Source organism: Bos mutus, chromosome 5, assembly GCF_027580195.1.
Source record: "Bos mutus isolate GX-2022 chromosome 5, NWIPB_WYAK_1.1, whole genome shotgun sequence".
NCBI classification, from domain to species: domain Eukaryota; kingdom Metazoa; phylum Chordata; class Mammalia; order Artiodactyla; family Bovidae; genus Bos; species Bos mutus.
In genome coordinates, this window is record NC_091621.1 from 63,615,751 (window position 1) to 63,639,007 (window position 23,257).

General features: G+C 37.9%; 1 protein-coding gene across 1 annotated transcript in view; it reads right to left on the minus strand.

Moving 5' to 3' along the window:
* Nucleotides 1-23,257, minus strand: part of SYT1 (synaptotagmin 1) — a 624,258-nt gene that overhangs the window by 212,899 nt on the left and 388,102 nt on the right. The window contains exon 4 of the mRNA XM_070370974.1: nucleotides 14,535-14,717. Within this exon, the coding sequence (XP_070227075.1) occupies nucleotides 14,535-14,700 (166 nt within the window). The 5' untranslated portion in view covers nucleotides 14,701-14,717. The remainder of the gene's footprint in view (nucleotides 1-14,534; nucleotides 14,718-23,257) is intronic.

Consider the following 23,257-nt stretch of genomic DNA (forward strand, 5'->3'; position numbering starts at 1 on the left):
AAGAGGCTCTTTAGTTCTTCTTCCCTTTCTGCCATAGGGGTTTGTCATCTGCATATCTGAGGTTATTGATATTTCTCCTGGCAATCTTGATTCCAGCTTGTGCTTCTTCCAGCCCAGCGTTTCTCATGATGTACTCTGCATAGAAGTTAAATAAGTAGGGTGACAATATACAGCCTCCTTTTCCTATTTGGAACCAGTCTGCTGTCCCATGTCCAGTTCTAACTGTTGCTTTCTGACCTGCATACAGGTTTCTCAAGAGGCAGGTCTGGTGGTCTGGTATTCCCATCTCTTGAAGAATTTTCCAGTTTGTTGTGATTCACACAGTCAAAGGCTTTGGCATAGTCAATAAAGCAGAAATAGATGTTTTTCTGGAACTCTCTTGCCTTTTTGATGATCCAATGGATGTTGGCAATTTGATCTCTGATTCCTCTGCCTTTTCTAAAACCAGCTTGAACATATGGAAGTTCACAGTTTACATACTGCTGAAGCCTGGCTTTGAGAATTTTAAGCACTACTTTGCTAGCGTGTGAGATGAGTGCAATTGTGTGGTAGTTTGAGCATTCTTTGGCATTGCCTTTCTTTGAAATTGGTATGAAAACTAACCTTTTCCAGTCCTGTGTCAACTGCTGAGTTTTCCAAATTTGCTGGCATATTGAGTGCAGCACTTTCACAGCATCATCTTTCAGGATTTGAAGTAGCTCAGCTGGAATTCCATCACCTCCACTAGCTTTGTTCGTAGTGATGCTTTCTAAGGCCCCCCTTGACTTCACATTCCAGGATGTCTGGCTCTAGGTGAGTGATCGCACCATCATGATTATCTGGGTCATGAAGATCTTTTTTGTATAGTTCTTCTGTGTATTCTTGCCACCTCTTCTTAATATCTTCTGCTTCTGTTAGGTCCCTATCATTTCTGTCCTTTATTGTGCCCATCTTTGCATGAAATGTTCCCTTGGTATCTCTAATTTTCTGGAAGAGATCTCTAGTCTTTCCCATTCTGTTGTTTTCTTCTATTTCTTTGCATTGATCACTGAGGAAGGCTTTCTTATCTCTCCTTGCTATTCTTTGGAAGTTTGCATTCAAATGGGCATATTTTTCTTTTTCTTCTTTGCTTTTTGCTTTTCTTCATTTCATAGCTGTTTGTAAGGCCTCCCCAGACAGCCATTTTGCTTTTTTGCATTTCTTTTTCTTGGGGATGGTCTTGATCCCTGTCTCCTGTATAGTTTAATCGTATACAATGTTATGTTATCAATTATATTTCAATAAAGCTGGGAAAAATCAAGAACATTGAATTACCCACTACATTTTCTTCTAGGAGTTTTCTTTTTTTAATTTTTTGTTTAGATCTACAATCTGTTTTGAGTTACCATGGAAATGCACATTACAATTACAATGACATACACAATACCTGTACTACAAATGGCTAGAAAGTCCAACAATTCCAAGTGTTAGCAAGGGCACAGAGCAACTAGAACTTTTATACATCACCGGTAGGATATAAATACCACGGTCATTTTTAGGAAAAGTTTGACAATATTTTTTATACAAAGAAAACAAATATTACATTACTACTCAGCAGTTCCTCAGATAGGTACTCCCCAAGAGGAAATATAGTAAAAGTAAAAGTGTTAGTTGCTCAGTCATATGCAACTTTTTGAGACCCCATGGGTGCTCCTCTGTCCATGGAATTCTCCAAGCAAGAATAGTGGATTGGGTAACCATTCCCTTCTCCAGGGGATTTTCCTAACCCAAGGATCAAATCCGGGTCTCTTGTACTGCAGGCAGATTCTTTACCGTCTGAGCCACCAAAAGAAAACATAAGCAAAACATAAACATGTATAAACTCAAGGACTTACACAAGAATATTTTCAGCAGCTTTATTCTTAAGAGTTCCAAGTTGAAAAAACCTATATTTTCATTAATCAACAACAGACTGTCGACTATAGAATGGAATGCTGAGCAATAAAAAGGAATGGATTACTTATATATAAAAGAACATGGATGAATACTAAAAACATTGGATTCAGTGAAAGAAGCCAGATGCAAGAGACTACACAGTGAATTGTTCCATTTTTATGAAATTTTTGAATAGTCAATATGAATTTATGGTGACAGAAAGCAGATCAATTATCACCTAGAACCAGGGCAGGAATTGCTAGAAAGGGACTTGGAGGCATTGTTTGGAGGGGTGATTACATTTCATATACTTGTCAAAATGTACATTTGCAATGGGTGCACCTTATTGTAAATAAACCATTCCTTAGTAAAGTGAATTTAGCAAAATGCAGGAGCTCAGTAAAGACATTAAGACTTGGAATTGAGTTTAGAGTGTGATTTAAATAAAGAGTATTGGAATTCCTAAAATTATGAAGAAATCATAGAGGTAGATGAATGCCAAAGGCAGATCATGGGAAAGTACCTGTTAGTGACTAAAGGAGGCAGAGGGAATAAGAACACTCAGAAAGATGATTAAAGTCTCAGGAAGCAAGAGAGAAGAGTAAGGGGAAGGTACATGACGCTGGGTGCCTGTATGAAAGGTCCACTGTCCCTGACTTAATGAACGGCCAAGTCAGGAAGTCCAGAGAGAGGCAAAGCTGCATCGCGCTCCAGTGGAGGATAAAAACAGCAGAACTGACTTTGGGAAACTGTGTTCGAGTACTTGAAGCACTAGTGAATCACTTGGTGCTCAGCTTTTAGACAGATCATTAAACTCGAACTCTTATGGAAGTACCTGAGCTTTCATATCAGCAGCATCGGTGCTAGAGTTGAAGGCTACAGAATGCAAAATAGCAAAACAGACTCTCTACTGATGAGGACCTGGAAGACAGCCAGGTAAATCACATCGCTAGAGCCACATTAGCAGGTCTGGAAAAGAAAGGTGGATGGATGACAGCCGCTGTGGAAAGCTGAGGCGACATGGAAGAGTTCCAGTCAGTGTGGGCAAAAGAAGGTTGGCAGGGCCATTCTGAAGCACCACTTCAAATGGTATCCACAGCGTGGCGTCATCGACAACTATAGCCCCTGCAGGACCAGAAGGCTGTGCTCTGTGTGGCTGATAAGTGAAACAGGGAGACTCAGAGTGTCCTGTAAACAGCTCCTCCCCAATGAGAACCTCACAGAAGTACCCACTGCGGGAAAAGCTGCTGTAACACATTTGCCGGCATCTTTGGGCTCTCAGTGAATGCGCTGGAAACTGGGCTGTGTAGCCTGGCAATCGTTAAAAGATGTGAGCTCATCTTGTTTCCTGGGCATTGCAATACAATACGTTATTTTTAAAACTGAAAGATGAAACTAGTATTAAATCCCAGGTCTCCACTTGAACAAAAATGTTTGTAGGGAGAACCGTGTACTCTGAGGACCAGTTCAGTGGCTATTTGTGTCGCAGAGCTGAATCAGACTGGCCAAAGAGAATTGATTAGTTCCTAACATTTTAATATAATGCAGACAAGGAAGAAAGAAAGCAGATGATAAAGGCTGAGTAAAGTAAAAGAGCTCTGGAGGGTCGGCGATCTTTAGTTCAATGTAACGTTGAATTTAACCTTGAATGTTACTATTGTTATTATTACACCTTTCTGTAATTACCCCTTCGGAAGTCCATTTCTGTTTTAATAGAGATATAATTGACATATAAGATTGTATTTGTTTCAAGTGTATAACATAATGATTCAGTACGTGTGTATGTTATGAAATGATCACCCCCAACAAATCTAATTAACATTCATCATATATGCAGTTACAATTTTTTTTCTCGTGATGAGTACTTTTAATATCTAATCTCTTAGCAACTTTCAAATATGCAGTACAGTATTATTAACTACAGTCACCATGCTGTAACTTACTTCCCCATTAGTCAGTCATGGTTTGACTGATTTCCTGTCTCTGGGCTCTGCCAGTTTGTCCTCTGTATCTATGACTGGAAGTCCTTTTCTTGTTAATATAATTACCTAGAGTCTTTTGAGCTAAAAGAGAATAATAATTTTACCTACTATGAGCCAAGTTTTGCTGGGGTTGAGAAGATGAAAAGACAGTGTTTTGATGTCATGTAGATTGGTTGGTATTGAGAGAGGTTGGTATTAGGAAAGAAAACAGATAAGCAAACAGGAAGCAAAAATTATAAACATATGTAAAGCACAGACCTATCACAGGGGGAGAATTGCTGATGAATAGTACATCATGGGGTGGGGAGCGTGAGGACAGGAAGACCTTGAAAAAAGAATAGGGTTCTGAAGCATAACTAGAAATAGTCCAGCTAGAACAGCAGGGGCCACCAAGCCATTTCCGGTAGAGGAGTGAGTTTGGGCAAAGACCTAGACTTATGCGACGATGTGGATAATAAATTCTGTAACTCCAAGGGTCTCTGTATTGCCAAAACAAACTGTGAGAGTGAATAAGTGGAGATGAGGCTGGAATGATGAGGCAAAAACAATATCATATCTTACAATGCTGTCCATGTCTTGCTAGGACACTTTAATTTAGACGTCCTTCTGGTAGAAAAGGAGATCAAATCAGTGAATCTCAAGAGAAATCAACCCTGAATACTCCTTGGAAGACTTATGCTGAAGCTGAAGCTCCAGTATTTTGGTCATCTGACTCATTGGAAAAGTCCCTGATGAGGGAAAGATTGAGGGCAGAAGGGGAAGAGAGTGTCAGAGGATGAGATGGCTGGATGGCATCACCGAGGCAACGGACATGACTTTGGGCAAACTTTAGGAGACGGTGAGGGACGTGGAAGCCTGGTGTGCTGCAGTCTATGGGGTCTCAGAGTCGGACACGACTGGGTGACTGAACAGTAACAACTGGTAGAAAAATTCTGAGTCTGTAATGCTATTGAGGCCCAAAACAAGTTCAAATGATATGCTTTATTTAGTTCCTAAGCATGGAATACCAGCCTAGAACATAGTGGGAGTTATATAAAATAAACATTAGAAGCTTATGAATTTTGAATCTGTCCCATACTATATCCAGACAACTTCCCAGAAGTAAGTACTCTGATTATCCTCATTTTACAGAGAGATTAAATGATTTGCTCAAGGTGGCATAGTAGTAACAGCAGAATTGGGACTTTAACCCCAGGCAGACCAACTCCAGAGCTCACACTCTGGCCTTTTATTATAGCAAACAATATTCCACTAAAGCAGGTTACATTCCAATACTTTGGCCACCTGATGCGAAGAACTGACTCATTGGAAAAGACCCTGATGCTGGGAAAATTGAGGGCAGGAGGAGAAGGGGATGACAGAGGATGAGATGGTTGCATGGCATCACCTACTCAATGGACACGGGTTTGAGCAAACTCTGGAAGATAGTGAAGGACAGGGACGCCTGGCGTGCTGTAGTCTATGGGGGTCATAAAGAGTCAGACACAACTCAGTGACTGAACAAAAACAACTAATATTGGGCCAGAGTCTCTGAGGGACTAACTCAGAATTATGGTCAAAGCCTTAAAACTTCAGGCTACTGAAGTGTACAGAAGTATTTAGGGGGTAATATTTATTTAATAGCAGTGTTTTTAATCTATTGCAGTAGTTTAGTGATTTTAAAGAATCTGATCCAAATCCTTATAAAAGAAAATTATTGTCATAAAGTTTTATTTTCAAGGCATCAAATCATGTAACTCCATAAATTAAGGCTCTCATACCCTGAGATCCTGGCTCTTTTCTGAGTTTCTTTGGACAGGTGCACACTCCTTTCCATAAATGGCATAATTATTAGTCAAACATATTTCAATTATTTGTAGCTTACTGTGGATTAAAAAACAAACAAACAAACTTGTTTGTATGTAAAAGGCTTGAAAAGGCAGAGGGTTGAAGTGATTTTGAGACTCCTCCGGGACAGTGGTTTCAGTGAAAGTGTTGCTTGGTGAGGAAATGTTTAAAAGGGCCACTGTTGTCTTCATCTTTATTTCTAAGTTATCTAAGTTCACTTAAAAGGCAGACTGGGGAGGCATGTGGACTCAGATGATAACAAGTTCAGACCTTTTATGATAATATTCTCAGGAATGAAAATCAAAACAAAGAAAAATAAAGCTGAGTGCTAAAAAGATGATGGCACACCACATGACTTCCCTCTGGTTTCTGCTTCTAAATTCTTTATCTAATTTATTGGAAACCAGCACAAACCTGACAGGTTAGCAGCGCGATTAAAGATCTACCTCGTCATTAGGGTGAGGAGAAAACAGCAGTCTCTCAGCTTCATTCGTTTTGCTGTTTTATAGATTTGCATTTGTAGTCAGACTTCCCTGAGTGAAAACACAGCCTGTATTTTGACATGCAACTGCCATGTGGTGAGAAATGTATTTAAAAATAATTTTAAACATTTATCTGCCTATTTGTACAGTATTTCAGCAAGGTGACTCCTGAGCTATTATTAATATATGTCCAAAGTATTGTTCACTTCCCTTATTTTCCTTAGGTGTGTTTACTTAATATCTTTGAAATGCTAATGGAATGTAGCTAAATCAGGTCTAGAAACTTCGCTGAGATCTTAATTCACTTGGTGGCTTAATGTGCTTAGTGTTACTCTGTATTACCTATACTTAGGAAGCTTATAAAATCTCACAGCACTAGTTCATTTTAAAGGCATGCATTTCTTGGGGGAATTTTCTGCATAATAGGCTTCCAAGAGGGAAACAAAATTCAAGGACACATTTAAACAACCTTCCTGAAATACAGCATCAGTAGCATATAATTTTGTTAGGTTTCTATATTGAATATAGGATGTTGGTAGTCAGATTACATACTTGCTCTTTAAAATCAGTATTAAAGCAATTATTTTATAATAATCCTTTTACTCATAGTATAAATAATAGATGCTACAACATATCTACATAAACTTTACAAATCAATACAATGTGCTAACTATAATACAGGAGAAATAATAATTTGTATAAGTCACATTTCATTGTAAAAATCTTCAGAACTTCAAAACTTTACTTGTGTCCCAATGAAGTGATCAAATGTTTACAGTTGCTAAAAGGGATATTTGTATTTGGAGAAATAAGACAGAAATTTTGCAAAAAGTCAGGAGCAAAAGAAAGTTCAGAGGCAAACATCAGAATAAGAGCTAGAATAGTCAGCTTGTATCAGAGCCTTGCAAAAACACTTTCGCGTTGTGTCAAGTTGTTCCAGGTTCAAATCATTATAAACAGGGGTTCCTTTCTTATGCATATCCCAGGGAGACTGTGAAATATGTGCGGAATTGGGAGAGTTTTTAATTGTGTGATAGTGTCTCACATGTCGGAAGATGTTTATGTTCTTGGCCCAGGGCCTGTAAATACAAGCAGCTGCCCCGCATGCCCATTTTTCAGCACACTAAAAACGGCCCAACAAATATTCACAACAGCCTGTAGAGGGCAGTGTCAACTCTATTAAGAACCAAACTGACTTGAACTGTTTTTCCACGGTAACCATTAACACACACACACACACACACACACACACACATATACACATACTGTATTGACACACTCTCTATATAAATACACACACATATTCACTTCAGGTATTCTGAGTCAGAGTTAAACTTGAGAAATGATACAACTAAATCAAAATGTTGATTGTGCATCAGCATGAAAGCATGAACATCGTGCTGTGATGAAATACCACCCTTGTCTCCAAGTGTCCTTGTCCCACACACATCCCTTCAGCATGCACTGATGGAGTCACTCCATACTGCAAAGCACTGAAAACAACCCTCATCTGCGTTGTAATTCTCATAGATATTTCAATTCAATAGAGGCTAACAATGAATAATTTCACTTAACATCTTAGCCAGTACTTCTCTCAAGTGTGAGAAGAACTGAGTCAACAGATGAGAGCTGAAGTTGAGTCAGCGGATGATAGCTGAGAAATTAATTTCCACAATGCAGCAGACTCTAACTCTTAGTACTTTGATAGATTGTCATGGGAATAATCTATTACTATCTGAGTGAGTCCAATAAAAGAAATGCAGAAATATAAAGTGAATAAACACTTGTCTTTAAGGCCAAGGGTTAGTGTTAGTCGCTCAGTTGTGTCCAACTCTTTGCGACCCCATGGACCGTAGCCCGCCAGGCTCCTGTCTATGGGATTCTCTAGGTGAGCATACTGGAGTGGGCCGCCATTTCTTTCTCCAAGGGGAAACTCAGTTAGTATTAAACTTGTTTTCCAATTATTTAGTCATTAAGATGAATAACAAAGATGAACATCAGATATCAACCAGTGCCTCTGAATAGGCACATAGAGTCCTAAGAGTTTCTAGTCAGTTGAGATAAATAATAGTGGAGGTGATTACAGTCTTTGTGATATTCTGTGAAGGCATAATCACAAAAGTGCAGAGCTTTCTCCTGACACAGCCTGATCTACAACCTCCACCATGTGTGGCTTACTAGGCTTCAGATTTCTTATCCACAAAAGAGGGATAATAATTATTCTCTCCTAGTAGAGATTTTATAGGGCAGAATGGAGGTCGATTTCACAGAATGCACAGCGCACGCTTCCCTGCAAAGTGCTCAGTGAACACTGGCAATTGTTACAATAATTATTGTTCTTCCCATGCTACTAAGGGTTCTCCTCTTATGTTTCTTGAAAACATCTTCTTGAATTAACACTGTATTCTTGACACTAATAGATGGCAATAACATTATGTTCATTCTACAGCCCCATGAGGGAAAAAAGTACTGGACTGCATTTTTCCTTAGCTTGTAACATATTTAACCAGTTTTACCACTACTGGTTGCGGAGTTCCACTGGTGATTGCTGTGAGGAATAACATTGATACACTCACTATTTGTTCAACTCACTGTCGTCAAACCGTGTTTCATACAGTCGGGTGTCTTTGTAGTTGGCTGGTATATCTTGGGAGGGTGAGTGAGAAAGATATCTTTAACTCACCAAGGCAGCTCTGCCTTGCTGTCCATAGGTTTCTGTACAATATTTCATTTGAACAAAAGGATCCTTGGCTAAAAGGTTTGAAAACGATTGCTTTCTAGATCTTAGTTTCTCCAAGCATGGCATGAGAATCACAGTATTTGGTGTAATGTTAATATCTATAATATTGTAATAACCTATACTGTTGTTTCTTGCATGGTGGCAGATACTTTCAGAGTATGCGGGATACGAATGTGTGTAAGAAACTGTACCTGCCTCTGAGCAGTTTAGATGAAGAGCTTTGAAAGCTTGCAGGATGACTCAATTCTGTTTTGGAAATGAGAGAACTTCTTGTCCAAATGGTAACATTTGAACAGGTTCTTGAGCAATTTAAAAAATGTGTCAGGGTTAATGGTCAAAGGGAATACAGGAAGAGAGAAAAGCAAATTGCCAACTGATTTGAAGCAGTCTTTTAAAGGAGATTTAACAGGACTTAAATGAATGCAGGTATGGAACTGGAGTTGCAATAGATCAGGGAGACAAGGATAATAGTGAGATTTCTTTCCTGAATAGCTAGGGAATGAGATGGCCCAGGGAGAGCATGTAGAATAAGACTGGAACAGGATTAAAAATGGAAGCCTGTAAACTGTGACCTCTACCACTAAAGGGTAGGAAAGACAATGAAAAGGGAGGACCAGTCAATGAAAGAGAATAGGGAGGGAAGGAAGGAAGATGAGGAAATGAGATTATATTCTTAGGAAATCAAGATTTTTCAGATCATGACTGCTGATCATCATAATGATGCAGATATATCTGACCAAATGAAGGTTGAAAGTCACCCTCGTAACTGTGCAAAAAGAAGTACCTGGTGACCATTTTGCCTGTACTTGATGGATGGAAATCAGAGTGGAAGGAGCTGAGTTGTTAGTGGGAGTTGAAGAAATAGACGTCAGGGTTTAGGTTGTGTTTTCCACTCAGTTTGATGTAGATATGAAGGAGGAAGAGAAAACGGTGGGTGACCGAGGAGGTAAAGGAAGAAGAAAAGCTTAGCGTGTATACAGAGAAAACTGACGTTTCTGAAGCACATACGATGCATAGAATTTCACTTGCACATATGTGAACTTTGAGCACACCTATAGGCTAAAAGGAACAAGGGAGTAAGAAAATGAAATGACAAAAGAAAAGAAAATTAGAGATGATGTAAAGAGGAAACACCAAGAGGGAATTTGTCTTTCCTGGAACAGGCATCCTTGGAATGGGTTTGAAGAATGTAATGCTTGAATATTTGGCTGCAGAGTTTCTGGAATTTTCTCAATTTGGGTGTCTGTCTGACCTTAACGGAGGGCTTTTCTAAAAGAGAAATAGACTCGTTAAAAACGACAGTTTGACTCTAATAATAGCTAACACTTATAGGATGCTTACTTTGTGCCAGACACTCTGCTAAGCACTTCATATGCATCGATGCCTCTAGCCAACAACTCTATATGGAGATGTTATTTTTATCCCCATTTTATACCAGAAGAAACTGAAGCACAGAAAGTTGAAGTCACATTCTCCAGGTCACACAGAATATGGCAGAGCTAAGAGCTGAACCCATGCAGTCTGTAACCAGAGCTTGTGTTTCTAAATCCTGTGTTAAACTGTCCACCCAACAGTATTTCTACATGAATTACATAACTATCCTCAGCCCACTTGGTCTTATTCTAGACTCAGAATCAAGTTTCGGCTATTTGGTTTTCTGCTGTACTTCAGGAAAGGTGCACTTGACTTCAAGAAGCTCATGAATATCAAAACCTTAATCACAGCTATTTGGATGACATGAGTTCATGCTTTACAAGCCAACCATGGCCTTAGTCATATTAAAATCAAAGTTGCAAAATAAAGAAGCATTCTGCAAAACCTTGTCTGCTTCATTTAGATAACAGTATGCAGAATGAATGGAAAGATAAAAATGCTCAGAATTTACCATTTCCTTTTCCTTTTTTAAATTTGAAACCCCTTGGTATTATGGATGATATCATCAAGCAGTTTTGTTTGAATATGCTCCGTGCTGGACTCTGCAGATTACCCAACTAATGACATACACACTCCTTGCCATTGTGACACCTCTCTTCTCTCAAGTGGGAATTTCAAGTGACAGACTAAAGCTGTTTGCTATCAATTTTGCAAAAAAACACATCTGCCAGATAACCAAGATTTAGTTCAGAGACAGAAATCAATTAATATTCTAATTTGTTACCTGTCATTAGCATCACACCATATTATGCCAAGTCAAAAGTGATAACCTTTATGTAACATATGCTCCTAAAGGAATTGGATTTAGGGAATATGATTCATTTCTGTGGAGTGTTGCTCCTGTGTATAAATCCCATTAGAAATTTCAATTACACAGGCAGTAAAAATTGTGATGGATTAAAATGAAAGTGTAAAATACGCAGTTGCACATTTATCATAAACCTGTGTGGCTGTATTTATGATTTAGTTTTTCTAGTTATTTGCCAAACCATTTAAAATTTTAGGTATTTCAGTTGTTTTTTCCCCATTAAAAAAATCAAGGAGAGAGCTAGCAGCATCATATTTCTAAGAGATGTTACCTAGATTCTCTGACCTTCTACTATTTTAGGTTGCTGGTCAAAAGTAAATCTCCACAGAGAAAGACTGATGACCTGATCTGATTTCCAGTGCCCAAGAAAGAAATACAGGAATGCGATAGTGGCTTGGGAGGAAGGAATGAAATAAGATTAGCCAAGAGAAAGAAAAAGGGAGAGTTGCACAGATATTTTCCCATGTTGATTCTTTTCCTGTTGATGAACAGGGAGGAAAATATAAAGTACAGATGGCGCTCAGTGGGAAAGGCTAAAAGATAAAGTTATCACTATAAATATGGAGAAAACCTATTTTTTCAATGTGAATGACACAGTCAAGCATTGAAATGATGCTTTCTTTGGTGTTAGAAATCAAATTTTAAAAATTTACTATACTTGATTTATAATGTGTTTATATCTATAGCACAGCAAAGTGATTCAGTAACACATATGTATACACTCTTTTTCATATTCCTTTCCATTATGGTTTATTACAGGGTATTGAATATAGTTCCCTGTGCCATACGGGAGGACCTTGTTTTTCACCTTAAAATTTTTTCAGATGCTTTAAATTTTCAGCCTTTTAAGGACTCAAAATCTAAGAGTGGAGGTTCAGCATGTAAGCCAAGTCAACATTGATTGATTCATTCATTCACTTGACAAATAGAAACTGAGTGCCCTATATATATTAAGGATCACCAGGGTGAAACTATGCATAAAACAGACCCAGAATTTTCCCTTCATACAGGTTACCTAATTTTGAAGGGAGCCAGAACAATTTAAAAACCAGTAATAAAATACACAGCATTTCAGATGGTGCTAAGTAATCCAGTGAGAAATAAAGCAAGGGACAGAGGACAGGAAATGCTGATGGAGTTGGGATGGGGTGAATGGATTATAATTTTGAAAGCATGGTTGGGAAAGCCTAAAGAAAGTGAGAGAATGGCTATTTAATGGGGAACATGAAATCCCACTGTTGTCAACGCTGCCATTGCCTCTCATATTGTTTACCCCTTCAGAGAAGGAAATGATGCTGAAGACAAGGCAGAATACACATTTGATTTGGTGTTAGTCATTGCTTTCTCTGCTTCCCTCTAACACATTTCTTTTAAAGCAAGCGTTTTGATAAAATGGCCAAGTGAGAGTTTGCCCTCGTGATAGATGCATTTAGTTTTTGCCCTGAAGTTGTGACTTCAAAGTCATATCAAAAGTTAGCTGAATCAATCCATTAGCTCAGCAGCACAGAAAGGAAGAGAACCCGAGAGAGCCTGTGTTTCCCCTTTAGGGCTCGCTCTACTGGACTGTCTCTACCTTCCATAGGTTATGAATCTTCATGCTGAGAATGGAAATTACTGACAACTGTGCTAAGAGTATCTTCCAGATGTATCTGAATTCATTAAAAGTGGGCGAACAGATCAACAAGTTGTTAGTTCCAAGGAGGAGAAGATTCCTTGCAGTTTAATTCAGTGTCCTTATAGAATCTTTCTCTTATGAATTTTGTAAATCTCTCATCTAGATTATTGCAACAACCTGTTTTATTCTTTCTCCTTGTCCCCCTAAGCATACTTTCAACACAATAGCAAGAGTGAATTTTAAATTTTTATTTATTTTTAAGCTTTTTATTTTATATTGGAGTATAGCTGATTAACAGTTTTGTGATATTAATAGTTTCTGGTGGACAGCAAAGGGACTCAGCTATACATATACACGTGTCCATTCTCTTTCAAACTCCCCTCCCATTCAGGCTGCCTGATTTTTTTAAGAAAAGCCTACTTCAGATCATGGGATACCTCTGCTCAAAATGTTCCAAAGGCATTTTATTTCACTCAGAGTAAAATCCAGTTTCCTCAGAACAATTCACAAGGCTCCACATCTTGGAGCCTCAGGTTTGCCTTCTGCCATTGCCTACTTTGCTTTATTCTACCAAAGGCGCACTGAGTTCCTTTCTGTTCCAGGTGGATTCTTGCCTAAGGGGCCTTGTATTTCACAGGTTTTAGAACTTTCTCCTCCAGGTTTCCTTACAAAGGAAATCAGCTCAGATCATCCAAGCAAATAATAACCTTCTACCCTCTACCCCTTTGCCTTTCCCACTTTACTCTCCTGTTTTCCATATATTATTTATTATTCCATGATGGACCGTATACATTTCCCTCCTTATTGATTATTTCTTTTGTGAGGGCCAAAATCTGTTTCCCATTAGACACTAGATAAGTATCTGTGTGCTTAGCCACTCAGTCATGTCCAACTCTTTGCAACCCTTGGGCTGTAGCCTGCCAGGCTCCTCTGTCCGTGGGATTTCCCAGGCAAGAATACTGGAGTGGGTTGACATTCCCTTCTCCAGGGGTCTTCCTGACCCTGGGATCAAACCCAGGTCTCCTGCGTTGTAGGTGCAGTCTTTACTGTCTGGGCCACCAGGGAAGCCCAGATAACTGTCGTATAGTAAATGTTTACATTTGAATAGAAAAGACCAACCTGAAATTTAAGATTTAAATTAAATGCCATTGATTGGACTTAGTGCTACACACACTCAAACTTAGGTTCAGTTTATGGTTTCTTTCCAGATGACCGCAAAGAATATGTTAAAAATGCCATTGATTGGACTTAGTGCTACACACACTCAAACTTAGGTTCAGTTTATGGTTTCTTTCCAGATGACTGCAAAGAATATGTTAAAAATTGTGCAAACATTTTTGAAACATTAACATATGAGTGAAAGAAAACTAAACTTGTAATAATGGGAACGTATGTTTTTGCTATTGTTTAGGAATAATCTTTACAATGGAATAATTTCATAAATAAAGATGTAAAATACAGCACAACCCATAAACATTAATATTTTCTGGAGAGAGAGAGACATTGAAGAAGACAAAAAGAACCCACCTACATTAAACACAAGATGGATTTTCATTTATTAAGTATATTTAAATACTTTAGAATACTCCATTTTCAAGACTATACCTTTTTATTTTTGAAATACTACCATTCTAACAATAAAAAAAAAATCAAAGTTCCGCTTATGTTAAGAAGAATACTGCTTTTCGCTTCTAATGGGTAAATTGATTCTCAACCATATATTTTTACATGAGGAACAATATGTAATACTCACATGGAATTTTATGCAACTCATTCATAAACTTCTCCTTCAGCTTGGAGAAGGCATCCTCCTTCCCTTCCCCGGGACTGGCTGGCTCTGTGGCGTTGTGTGGCAGGACCGTCGCCACAGTGGTGACCGGCGGGGCTGCCAGCGCCTCGTGATGGCTCTCACTCACCATCGTGGGTTCAGCTGAGACTGTGAGGGGAGGGAAGCAAAAAAAGCACAATTCAGAATGGCTTGCCTGACCTGGGTGAGAGCTATTCTAGAGATGAAAAGACAGGAGAGGGCACACCTGCTCACTGGGTAAATAGCACGTCATTAGCATATTACTTTATGTTGGCTCATGAAATATTTATAGAGCCACAGAGAAGGTTCTTCCCCAGAAGGGAAGGCCATACATAGTTATTGAAAGCATTCCCTCCTAACAATAGAATGAAACTGTCAAATCTCTTAAGTTACTTATGCAGGCAATTATTTGCTGTGTAGATTTAACTCTCTAACCCATGTCTTACTGAAATGCACATGAAAAAAATATTGACAACATACATGCTCTGTACTCTACACATTTTATGTGTTTTACAAGGAAAGATGAGATGAAATATTTATATTAAAACTGCTGATAAATGATAGCATACATTCAAAATGTTAGTCAATTTAAAAATGTTTGTAAAGAATACTATTGTAATATTGATACTCCAAGATTCCTGAATGTTATATAGAAATTAATTTTTGAGTCTCATTTATTGATAGTATGCTTTCCTCCCAGTTTTTTTTTTTTTTTTTTTTTGACATTTACCATAGATAATACTGTGACCAGTAATTCACCTGTCTTGCTGGGTGAATTTTTGAAACCACTATAAATGTGACATGATTGACTATATTTATCAAAGCACTGATGATAAAATATGACTTGTCTAATTATTTTAGTTTATTTGGCTTGATTATATTATTGAACTATTTTATTAAATTTATTCGATTACTTTAAATGTTTACCTAGATGAAACTGTTGATACTGATGATACCTTAGCTTTCACATTTCATGTGACTCAGCAAGACTTCAATTACATACACACACAAATGCACACATATGCATGAAATATTTGTATGTATTAAAAAATGGATTTGTTCCTCTAGTGTGAGAATCACCAGATGTGATATGCATCATTACTTGTCTCCATAGGGTAGTTGAGGATATTTGAGGAATTATGGTTTATTGTGGGATTTAAAGGAAATGATTGTGCTAAATAAAATAACGAAGTACAACAGTGTCATCATTAAATTAAAGGTATAGTATCTGTTTCAGCTCAATTTCTGTCATGTTCTGAAAGTGGAATGTCATTCCTGGGATGAGCCTGATGTTCAGCTGATCCCTCTAACTGGCTACACACTAGTTCACAGCTTTTGTGCACACAGATACTTGGATTCTTTCTCTTGGATTACTAAATATTTTCATATTTCCCCAGTTTATTCTGGAATGTAAAACATTTCTATATGTAAGTTGAATGGTCCAAAAGACAATAGGAAAAATAATGCATGTTAAAGAGAGTCAACATGTACAAAATGACCTGAAAGTTTATTCAGTATTTTTTGCTATTGCTGCTAAGGAAGTAAATGAATGTTTCTGTAATTTGCAAAAAAGATCCTTTTCAGACATAAGGTATACCTGGAAGGTGTTTTGTTACAAAAGGTAATATTTATAAACTTGTAAATTAGTAACCAATGATATTATCCCAACTTTTTCTGATTAAAAAAAAATCAAGAAAAGATTATGCAAGAAATATACAGGCAATATTTCTTTTTAGTTAAAGTATACCATGAGAAATTAAAAAAGTCTTTTGCAAGTTATAAAGATAAAATGGGCAGTTAAGGATCTTATACACTAACAAAGACTAATTACTGAATTTATTTTTATTATTTTATATTCTGAGAGATATTGTCTGTAAATAACAAAACTAAGATAGTTACGTTGCTCTTGAAAATCCATATTTATGGAAATAAGATGCTTATGAAGAAGCATCATTTTGCTGATGTAAAAAGTAGCCAGTTATTCACTCCTGACTACTGTGATGACTTCATATTCTCATATACTTTGGTGCATGTGGCCTTGTTTGTTTATTCAGAAAAAAAAATTTATGTTCTACTCAACTCTTGATAAAAAAAAAAAAAGCCAACAATTACTGAGGATTTGATAAGTGGTTTAGATATAGGAAATCAGAGTTCCTACACTACTCCCATGGAGAAGGCAATGGCACCCCACTCCAGTACTCTTGCCTGGAAAATCCATGGACAGAGGAGCCTGGTAGGCTGCAGTCCATGGGATCGCTAAGAGTCGGGAATGACTGAGCGACTTCACTTTCACTTTTCACTTTCATGCATTGGAGAAGGAAATGGCAACCCACTCCAGTGTTCTGGCCTGGAGAATCCCAGGGACGGGGAGCCTGGTGGGCTGCCGTCTCTGGGGTCGCACAGAGTCGGACACGACTGAAGCGACTTAGCAGCAGCAGCAGCACACTACTCCCATGAGATAAGTGTAATTAGCACCCATTTTACAGGTGAGGAGACTACGACCAGTTGGTTAATGGATAGTAGTAATTAGTGGGGTTGAGATTTGTACCTAGGTGTCCTAGCTGCTAGTATCAGAGATATGTATACTATAAGACTAAAATCTAGTAAAATTGCTTTTTGAAAGAGCTTTGGACCATAGCCCTTAGTAAGTAGTACGTTGTGTATTGTGCTCCAGTATACACGCTCTTCCACTCGATGTTATATTTGGAACACATTTCGCATTGGGAAACTTGTCCTTGCTATGTGTGAAAAATTCTGATATGTTCCATTCTATTCTGTTCTATTTTAGTAAATTCTAATTATGCTTATTAGCTTCACAAACCACTATTGGTTTCATAACTGTTTGGAAAATTACTATAGTAAGGGACCTGTTAAGATACAATAATACTAAACAAGGCTAATAAAAACTGAAGATGCCATTTATTAAGAATTTACTATGTGCCAAAATGCTGGCATTGATTTTTAAGTATAATATCCTCAATTTCTTCCTGAAACTCTGAAAAGTAACTTGGTCTTATTTTATAGGGGAAAAAAAAAGGATTGTGAAGAGATTAAGTGACTTGTTCTACACAGATTTAGCCTGATCCAAGGTTCCTTCCACTAATCTTCTTCAATAATAACATTTAAGTGTTATTAAGCAATTAAATCACTACCGGAAAGGTATTTTATGATTTTCTTTTGAGTTGGAAAAAATTTTGCATTTCTATTTTCAAGTTTACCAGTGAATAGAAAACACAAGTCACCTTACTAACAGAAAAGAGATTGATTAATTTTAGAGTTATAGTTACTGAGTTTGTTAAAGTGGAATTTAACATCTTGGAGTGTGCCAAGAGAAATATTATTGAATAGAAAAATAAATTCTCCCCCAGAATAAAGCTGAAGGTCACAAGCAAGCAATTATAAAATATATACATATTGTCCCTGGGGGGAAAAAAAAACAGAGCTTAATTTCACAAATAGTCAAAGAACTGAAAGTTAATATATATTCATTGTAAACATGGATAAATATAGATGTGAAGGTGAGTATACAAAAATCTTGACAATGGGTAAAAGGCCATAGTTTAGGAAAATACTTTACAGAGGCCAAAGTAAGAGAACATAGCCTATAGAAGCACTCATTTATTTTTTCTAGAAATTCACAATAAAGAATTAATATAAGGATGTTTATAGTAACTCATTTGTAGTATTTTAAGACCAGAAATTACCTAACAGAGACATTAAAATTATGATAATCCATAAAATAATGTTATTAAAATTAAAGGTAAATGTTTACAAATCTGGAAATATATTACAGTATTAGATGAAAATGTGAAAGTGAAGTTGCTCAGTCTTGCCGACTCTTAGGGACCCCATGGACTGCAGCCTACCAGGCTCCTCCATCCATGGGATTTTCCAGGCAAGAGTACTGGAGTGGGGTGCCATTGCCTTCTCCCAAACATTATATAAAGTATGTCCAATTTCTCTGGATAAGATTTTTTTGTAAAAAAAGGTTGGAAAGATATACTTAAAAATATCAACATTGTGGTAGTATATTCACTTTTTTTAATGTATGTTTACATTTTCAACATATTGTAAGCCTAAATTGTTTTAAATTATGCATAGGGAGAAAAGCTTTAAAACTGTTTTGCTCTTGAGGAAACTGTACCTTGCAAAAAGAGATTTATTTCCTAACATCAGATTTTCAAAAAAATCCTTTACGATGTAATAGAAAAAGCTAAACTGCTAGAAAGAAGGATTCAGCTACATGTTTAGCAAATATAATATGCAAAATGGTGACTGGGTAAAATAGAATGTAGAAATATTTTTAAGGTATCATGAAGGCTGATACATTTGTGGTATAAAATGAGGAAAATCAGGATTTTTGGTTGCCATGACAACTTCCCTCTGTTCCTTATATTTATTCTACTTAGTAGGACTTTAATTATGTCTATCTCTGGGTCTACAAATTGATATGGATTTCTCAGCTTATACAGTGAGATAGTCTACCAACCTGCATCAACATAATGATTTTTTTGTTGAAAGAACTATTTCTATCTGTGTTTAAGTATTGCATTTTATCATAATAGCATGCAAAATTAAAGGGCAAACAGGAGAAGAAGGTCAAAAAATATTGAAAAGTACATTATTACTAAGAAAAGTCTTTGAATGTAGAAATGCTCCAAACTGAAAGTAATTCTTGCAGAAACTATTACAGAACCCAGGAGATACCACAGAATGTATTAGTATGTATTTTTGAGGTGGAGGGCAACATGTAGTGATTTTATTCCATCAGAATGTTCTTTGACTTCCTGTAAGTGTAGGTGAAAATCCTAAGAAGATGCCCTGTGTGTCCTTCCCCCCACTTCAGAATGAGGTCTTCAGCTTCACGGAGGGCTCTTGCCGACAACTCACAGCTGAGAAATCTCTCCTAAAGAAATGCCTTTGGCTAAAGGGAACTGCTTTGCCAAGGCTTAAACCCACTTCCCCGGGGACAGCCCACATCCAGTGCCTGGGATGCCAGTGGAAAGGTCTGTCCCCCTGTCTTAATTTGGTTCATCTCTGAAGTACCCTCTGGGATCAGCTAAAAGCTGTGGTAACTGCATGTCAGTTTCAGCAACGCTCCTTGCCTAAGCCTGCTTCCACCACTCTCTTAACATGGAAAGCATTCCCTAGTAAGCTACCTCTGACTCAGGGCAGCTTTCCAGGGAATCCAACTTATGATACCCACTCTGAAAGATTTTGGGGAAAAAAAAATGAACCACTGTCAAAAGCTTCATTTAAATTCTTTCCCAACCCAAGGATCCTTAGGCAGTAAGTGAACTCTTGCAGCATGATCAAAACCCTCTACAAGTTTGCAAATGTTTGAATGCGAGGCTTCAGGTGTACTGTCTCTCTCTTTATATACTTTCCCTTGCAGGAAGTAAGAGGACAGCCAGAGATTGTATGATCCCTGTCATGGCAGGAGAAAGGGGACTTCTGGCGACAATGCCAATAAAATGGCAAGAGAGAAAACGTTGTTTATCAGAACTTAGAGCAAATGGAGGAGAAGGCAATGGCATCCCACTCCAGTACTCTTGCCTGGAGAATCCCATGGGTGGAGGAGCCTGGTAGGCTGCAGTCCATGGGGTCGTGAAGAGTCTGACACAACTGAGCGACTTCACTTTCACTTTTCACTTTCATGCACTGGAGAAGGAAATGGCAACCCACTCCAGTGTTCTTGCCTGGAGAATCCCAGGGATGGGGGAGCCTGGTGGGCTGCCGTCTATGGGGTCGCACAGAGTCGGACACGACTGAAGTGACTCAGCAGCAGCAGAGTAAATGGAAGCATACCATGCAGCCTATCTTCATGAAACCATAAAACATACAGGGTCGTGGGCCATTTTTCTTCAAAATATTGATTCAAAATATATCTAGGTATGTCCAGATTTTACCTATTTGTTTCATCACAGCAGTCTCCTAAGAGGTGCAGGAAGAATCCTGCTTAAGAGTGTGGTTCTCAGCCAGTATCTCTCATAGGTGTCTGCAAATTGTATACAAATGCACCTGGTTAGCTTTACTTTGAAAAAAGAGTCAACATTCCTCCTCAGTCCCATAAATCCTGCTGCTGCTGCTGCTAAGTCACTTCGGTCGTGTCTGACCCTGTGTAACCTCATAGACGGCAGCCCACCAGGTTCCTCTGTCCCTGGGATTCTCCAGGCAAGAACACTGAATACTGAGATGTCCTTAATATGTGAATCCCAGTGCTTGCCCATCTGTAGCCCCTTTCCACGGGAACTTCCTGCTCACAGACTCTAATGGTGTAAAAGGATCTATGTTGATTACACCATCACCCCATGGATGCAGCAAGTTTAAGGAAGAATGAATATCTAATTCAAGAACACCTCACTTAGATGCTGGCCTGAGGCCAATGACACTCTTCAGCATGAAAAGCTGAGTGAGGCCAATAAGATTCTCTCCTTCAGGAATTGAAGCTATGAGATACCCTAAAGAAAGTGAAGCACAGAGAAGAGAAGCAGCATGCGCGCCGCCCCAGAGTTAATAAGAGTCAGGGTTCCAAAGGCAACTGATCCCAGGGCTCACGTCTGTGACCACTGTGCAGTCCTGCCCTCTGGCTGTCCTGCTTGCTTTGGCTTGGTTTTCAGTTCTTTCTGAGTTTCACTACATAGTATCTTGCAAAAACTAATATTGATTGTAATCTGAGTACCTGTACCTTATTAATCAAGAAAGCATAATGAGAAGTAAAATCTGCTATGTGGGTTCACTAGGCTGAGTTGTTTCTGGAGTATCTGGATTTATAGCCAGAGGTGCTGAATTCTGTCACTCGGTCCGCTCTACATTCCTAACTGGATGTGTGTGGAGGAGTGAAGGCACCGACGACGCTGAGACATGGCGCCCCTATTGTGCACGTTTATCAAGGTGCCTGGGAGATGCACTGGTAGTGCAGTGATTAAAACATTCAACTGTGAATACATTTTTTTTCCCACAATACATTTTTCTCCACGTTTTTACATCTGTGAAATGAGGATTTATTTTCCTTATAATCGATGGCATCTCACTATCACTGTCAGCCAGGCCTGTGCACACCCAACTGTCTTCTTACTTCATTGATGTTCCAGTAACAAATCATTTAAGGGCCATTTGAGGAAGAGATCTGAATCCTGGCGGTGGTCTGAAGCTTTCTGTTGAAAGCTCATACACTCAAACTAGCAGAATGAGAGTCAAACAGTTAGGAAGATTTTAGAAGCTCTAATGGAACAATGTTTAAAGAAATGCTTTATCAAACACTCTTGATGGCACGAAGGAAAATGGTGTGCAAGAAAAAGATGGGTATCATCAGCTCTGAGCTGAGAACAGATTTAGAAATCTTTGTAATTTATTAACCAATCTCTTTTGCTTTTATTTTCCTTATCTGAATACATGAAAATGACACAAAATAAAATCTGTCTAAGTCAATGATCATTCAAAAAGTACAAAATAAAAATTCAAGTCATATGAAACCATTTCTTGACATAGTTTGCAGTACTTTTTGTTATTGGTCTATGAAATATTGCTGCATCTTATAATTAATGGTTTCTTAGAGTACATGAAATAGACATTTCCTAAAGAATAAGAGAAAGCATAAGCATTGTTTACAAATAATATATTACAAAGTAATAAACTGTATAAAATTTTAAGCAAACCGAGTTATTCATTCCCAGAAGATAAATCACAATTATATTTAATAACTATAGTCAACACAAATTTCAGAACTAGCTAAAAGAAAAACGAATCCCTGAGCCAAATGAAAACCATATTCACTGTGACATTATTTCCCCCCTTAGATTTATAATATAGAGAATAAAAAATGGAAACAATACATATCCAACTCAAAACCCAAGTACTGAATTACTGTGGTAATGATACAGAAAATCAAGAATTTTTATACAAATTGAAAATTTCCCACCTATAATAGGGAAAGAAATCTTGGAAATTGGGATATCAGAGAAGTTTCTAAAGCATTTAATAATAAATTCACAAATTTAACATTTTTTTTCCTAGTAATCCACATATGTACACCCATTTCTCTACTAATGAAGTTTCAAAAACTATAATTTATTTTCAAAGCATCACTCAATAATGGAGAACTTTTATAGCTTTAAAAGGCCTCCCAAGATTTTGGTAAGAATGACAGGGTCATGATCAAGAAAAGACAGCAAGAGAGCTATTTCAGATGCATCATAAAGACTTCAAGTGCATTTTGTAGTGTTTAAAAATGAGAGTTAAAGTCTCCCTTTTTAATTTTTTGATTAAAAAAGACATGAAAGCCTAGAGATGGAAAGGCAATTTTGCACGGATTAATCTGGCATAATTTTCATTAACAGTGTTTTTGTGTACAATATTAATTGAAATTACCTCTTGTGTTGTTGTTTAGTCACTAAGTTGTGTCTGACTCTTTTGTGACCCCGTGGACTGTAGCCCACCAGGCTCCTCTGTCCATGGGATTTCTCAGGCAAGAATAGTGGAGTGGGTTGCCATTTCCAGGGGATCTTCCTGACTCAGGGATAAACCCGTGTCTCCTACACTGCAGGCAGATTCTTTACCACAGAGCCAGCTGGGAACCACATCTCCTGTATACAATAAGATAAAACTCGATGCTTTTGGCATTTTTGGAACAGACACAGGTTAACTGGATCAAGCCAACTGACTCTCAA